This window comes from Nestor notabilis, unplaced genomic scaffold (genome assembly GCF_000696875.1).
Source record: "Nestor notabilis isolate BGI_N333 unplaced genomic scaffold, ASM69687v1 scaffold20522, whole genome shotgun sequence".
NCBI classification, from domain to species: domain Eukaryota; kingdom Metazoa; phylum Chordata; class Aves; order Psittaciformes; family Psittacidae; genus Nestor; species Nestor notabilis.
The window spans coordinates 12,855-16,597 of NW_009917227.1; the positions used below are offsets into that span (position 1 = coordinate 12,855).

A 3,743-nucleotide genomic window follows, 5' to 3' on the forward strand; every position below is an offset into this window, starting at 1 on the left:
CCCGGCCCCCTTGCGCCGGCACGACGCCGGCATCATGGAGCTGGGCCTGGTCTACACACCGGTGATGGCCATTCCCCCGGGCGAGGACGCCTTCATCCTCACAGGCTATTGCACCGACAAGTGCACCCAGCTGGTGAGTCCCCATCCTCTCTGCCCCTGCTCTGCCTTGGAGAAGAGAGCTTGCAAATGCCTTTTCCCAGGTCCCAGACAGCAGTGACATGGTACAAAGCTCTGGGCTCCCTATTCCCACTTTTAAAGTCCCTGAGCCCCTTACTATGAGGTAGCACTAGAAAGAAAAATCTGCCGTATAGAACAGTGAGCAGCTGGTTGGGATGCGCTGAATTCCCCTCGAAGCAGCTCTCCTGGGGAGCCATCTGTTCAGCTCCCTGGGGTACCATTCCCATAAAACTTACTGCCAAGCTGGCTATGCCCCAGTGGTGCTTTCCCCCATGGTGACAGGAACATTGGCATCTGCTTCCAAGGAGCTCACCAAGAGCTGTCTCAAAGATGGTTTCATAGTACCTGCCTTCCTCTCAGGGAAGCTTTAGTGGGTGTTTTTTGTAGGGTCTACCCAAAAGCGATCATTTGTGCAATCCCAACCCCCTGTGTGGGAGCCAGTGTGGGGACGGCTGGTCCTGAGCACACAGCAATGGGGTGCGTGGGAGCGGAGAGGGGTGAGGGACAGGGTCAGGGACAGGGGCTTGAGCCGTCCTTCCCCCAGGCTCTGCCCGCCGCCGGCATCCGCATCTTCGCCTCCCAGCTCCACACTCACCTGGCAGGAAGGAAAGTGGTGACAGTGCTGTCGCGGGACGGGCGGGAGCGGCGGGTCGTGAACTCGGATGGTCACTACAGCCCCCACTTCCAGGTACAGGGTCCGCAGGGGCGGGGGGGTCCTGCTGGGCATCACCTGCGGGTGCCCTGGGCACAGAGCCACCGCCTTGCCCTGAGGCGGCCCCTTTCCTCCCCTCCAGGAGATCCGCATGCTGAAGGAGGTGGTTCCCGTTTTTCCAGTGAGTAGCTCCAAAACCCAGACAGCGCCAAGCGCTTTCCCTGACCCCGCAGCCCGAGCCCCCTCCTTTTACATCACCTCATCCCCTCCACCACCCAGGCACTGCTGCGCCCCTGGGGGGCTGCGGGAGGACATGATCCCTGTGCCCCCACTAACATCTCCCACCCCTGTGTGGATGCCTTGGGGACGCCAGGGCCCATCTCATATGGCACAAAACCAGAGGGTGGGCAACCGAACAGTGTCGGGAGCTAAACGAAGCACGTCATTTAGCTGGGCTTCCTCTAGCAAAGAGAGGCTCCTCGAGGTGTGAGGGCCACCCGTGCATACACTGGAGGTGCCACCTCCCTCCCTGTGGAAGAAGTGGAAAAAAAAATGTGATGGGAAAGGGTGGTAGAACAGCAGCCGAGCGTGCCCCGGGGCTGTACGGGTGAGGGAGGACCTGGCTGCAGAGTGAAGGGTACCTACTGGAGCCATTGTGCCCCAAGAGCTGCTCAAAAGACACAGCACCCATTGAAACCATACCCAGGCTGTACTCCAGGCTGTCATCATGGGCTCCAGCATTGACCGTGGCAGGGAGGCAGTTGTGCCATCAAGTAGGGTCCAGGTTTGGCAATTCAAAATGCTGCTGAAGCGCATGGTTTCAAGTGCTTCAGTCCCGCAAGGACCCTTAAGAAATGAGAGAAGTGGGACATGCCACCCCTGGGATGCTGCCCAAGGGAATCTCCTCGGGGGATGCAGGCTGAGCCAGCGCTCGCACGGCACTGCAGCGGTGCTGTGGGGAACAGGCTGCCCGGGGGCTGCTGTGCTGCAGGGAGCAGAGAGCTGCTGCGCTCCACACTCCCTGACCCCCTGATCAGAGACAGGAAACGCCGCGCTCTGACACCTACACGTGTCTCTGAACCCCGCAGGGTGACGAGCTCATCACGACCTGCACATACAACACGGAGGACCGGAGCCGAGCCACTGTGGTGAGTGCAGGGTCTGGCCTATGCTGTACCCCGGGGCTGGGGGCACCCACTAAATGGGCTCCCGCATGAGCCCGGGCTGAATCACAGCCAGAACCCAGGGGGAGGGTGGTAAACGAGCGAGCCCACAGGGCTCTGTTGCCTGCAGCGGGATGCCAAGGTGCTAATTGAGAAGCAGCATGTGTCACTAATTCCCATCACACACTGTTCCACCGGGGATTAATTGTAATTAAAGAGAAGTGGCATTTTGTGACAGTTCATGTTATTTTCTTACATAGGCCGTAAAAAAAGAGCCTGTCAGAGGTACCATCAACAGACACAAAGCTAAATATAGAAGAGGGATTATAGGAAATCTGCATTTTACTGCAAAACACACGATCTAGCCTCAAAGCCTGTCCTTGCATAAAGGGCAGATGGGCAGAGCACTACCCACCTCGTGCACACGAAGGGGTGCATCTATAGGTGCATGTGCACGCGTGCACATGGGTGTGAGCTCTGTGCCCTGGCAGGGCAGAGCTGGACCCTGGTGTCTGTGCCACAGGGTGGGTTCGGCATCCTGGAGGAGATGTGTGTGAACTACGTGCACTACTACCCCCAGACCCAGCTGGAGCTCTGCAAAAGTGCCGTGGATCCGGGCTACCTGCACCGGTACTTCAACCTGGTCAACAGGTACAGACCGTGCCGAGGGGAGAGGGACACGGCTGCACCCTTGCCTAGTGACACTGGGAAAAAGCTCAGTGCGGGGTCTGAGGCGCTGGCTGAGCAGTGGACATGGGGGGCACTTGGGCAGTGTGGGTTCAGGAGCTGGAGCACAACCCTGCCCCAGCACAGGCAGCCAAACCCAGGGATTTAAGGGCAGAACAGCCAGGAAGGGAAAGCATTCCCAGGAAGAGATTTCCCAGCGTCACTGTGTGATCAACTGCTCACATGCAAAGTACTTGTTGTAACCCACGGCAGACTCCCAGCATCGCTGCCAGGGGAGCAGGCTGCAGCTCACTCACCCACAGTGTGAAGCGCGAGATGCTGCCCTCACACGGGGTGTCCTGCTCACAGGCAGTCCCAGATCTCCACATGGAGCTGCCGGCTCTGCTGGGCTCTCTTTGCTCCCAGCGCTGACTTTGGAGCTGTTCCAGCCTGAGCTTTAAGCAGGGAGAACTAGATGCATCCAGCGCTGACAGGGGACAGCGCCGCTGCCTTTCAGCGAGGCATTTCTCTTACCTTCAGGTTTAATGACGAGGAGGTGTGCACGTGTCCGCAGGTTTCCATCCCACAGCAGTTTTACTCCATCCCCTGGAACACGTTCAACAGGGATGTGCTGAAATCCCTCTACAGCTTTGCTCCAATCTCGATGCACTGCAACAAATCCTCTGCTGTCCGGTTCCCGGTACGTACAGCACCACAGCCAGTTCCACAGCGCAACTCCCGGCCCAGGTAAAAGGCAGCTTTTAAAAGCTCAGGACACGGCTGATCCCAGCGGGCTCAGGGCAGGGAGCTGGAGCTGCTCAGGGAGCGCTGGTGGCAGCAGGACGCTGAGCCCAGCCCTGGTGCTCAGAACAACCTGGCAGGAGCCACCGTGGCTGTGCCTGGCCGGGCACAGTCGGAGCTGCATTTGCCTGGGGTGGTTTGGAGGCTGCTGAGCGTTTCAGCAGGGCTGGCTCCAGAACCAAGGAGAAACGTGAGGTGGGTTTTAGGGTTTTGGCAAAGCACATCAGGTCCCAAAAGAGCGAGCACATTACTCACAGCATCTGTGCAGCCTCTGAACGCAGCGA

The 3,743-nt window shown here is 58.8% G+C and overlaps 1 protein-coding gene across 1 annotated transcript in view; it reads left to right on the plus strand.

Annotated features, from left to right (window-relative positions):
* DBH (dopamine beta-hydroxylase (dopamine beta-monooxygenase)) overlaps positions 1–3,405 on the plus strand; it is a gene marked incomplete at its 3' end in the record, with an annotated part of 11,066 nt that extends 7,661 nt beyond the window's left edge. Inside the window, exons 7-12 of the mRNA XM_010024998.1 lie at positions 1–133; positions 722–865; positions 972–1,010; positions 1,918–1,977; positions 2,516–2,643; positions 3,199–3,405. The exon at positions 1–133 is cut by the window's left edge and continues 15 nt beyond it. Of these exons, the coding sequence (XP_010023300.1) occupies positions 1–133; positions 722–865; positions 972–1,010; positions 1,918–1,977; positions 2,516–2,643; positions 3,199–3,405 (711 nt within the window). The remainder of the gene's footprint in view (positions 134–721; positions 866–971; positions 1,011–1,917; positions 1,978–2,515; positions 2,644–3,198) is intronic.
* Positions 3,406–3,743: the final 338 nt, after the last annotated feature.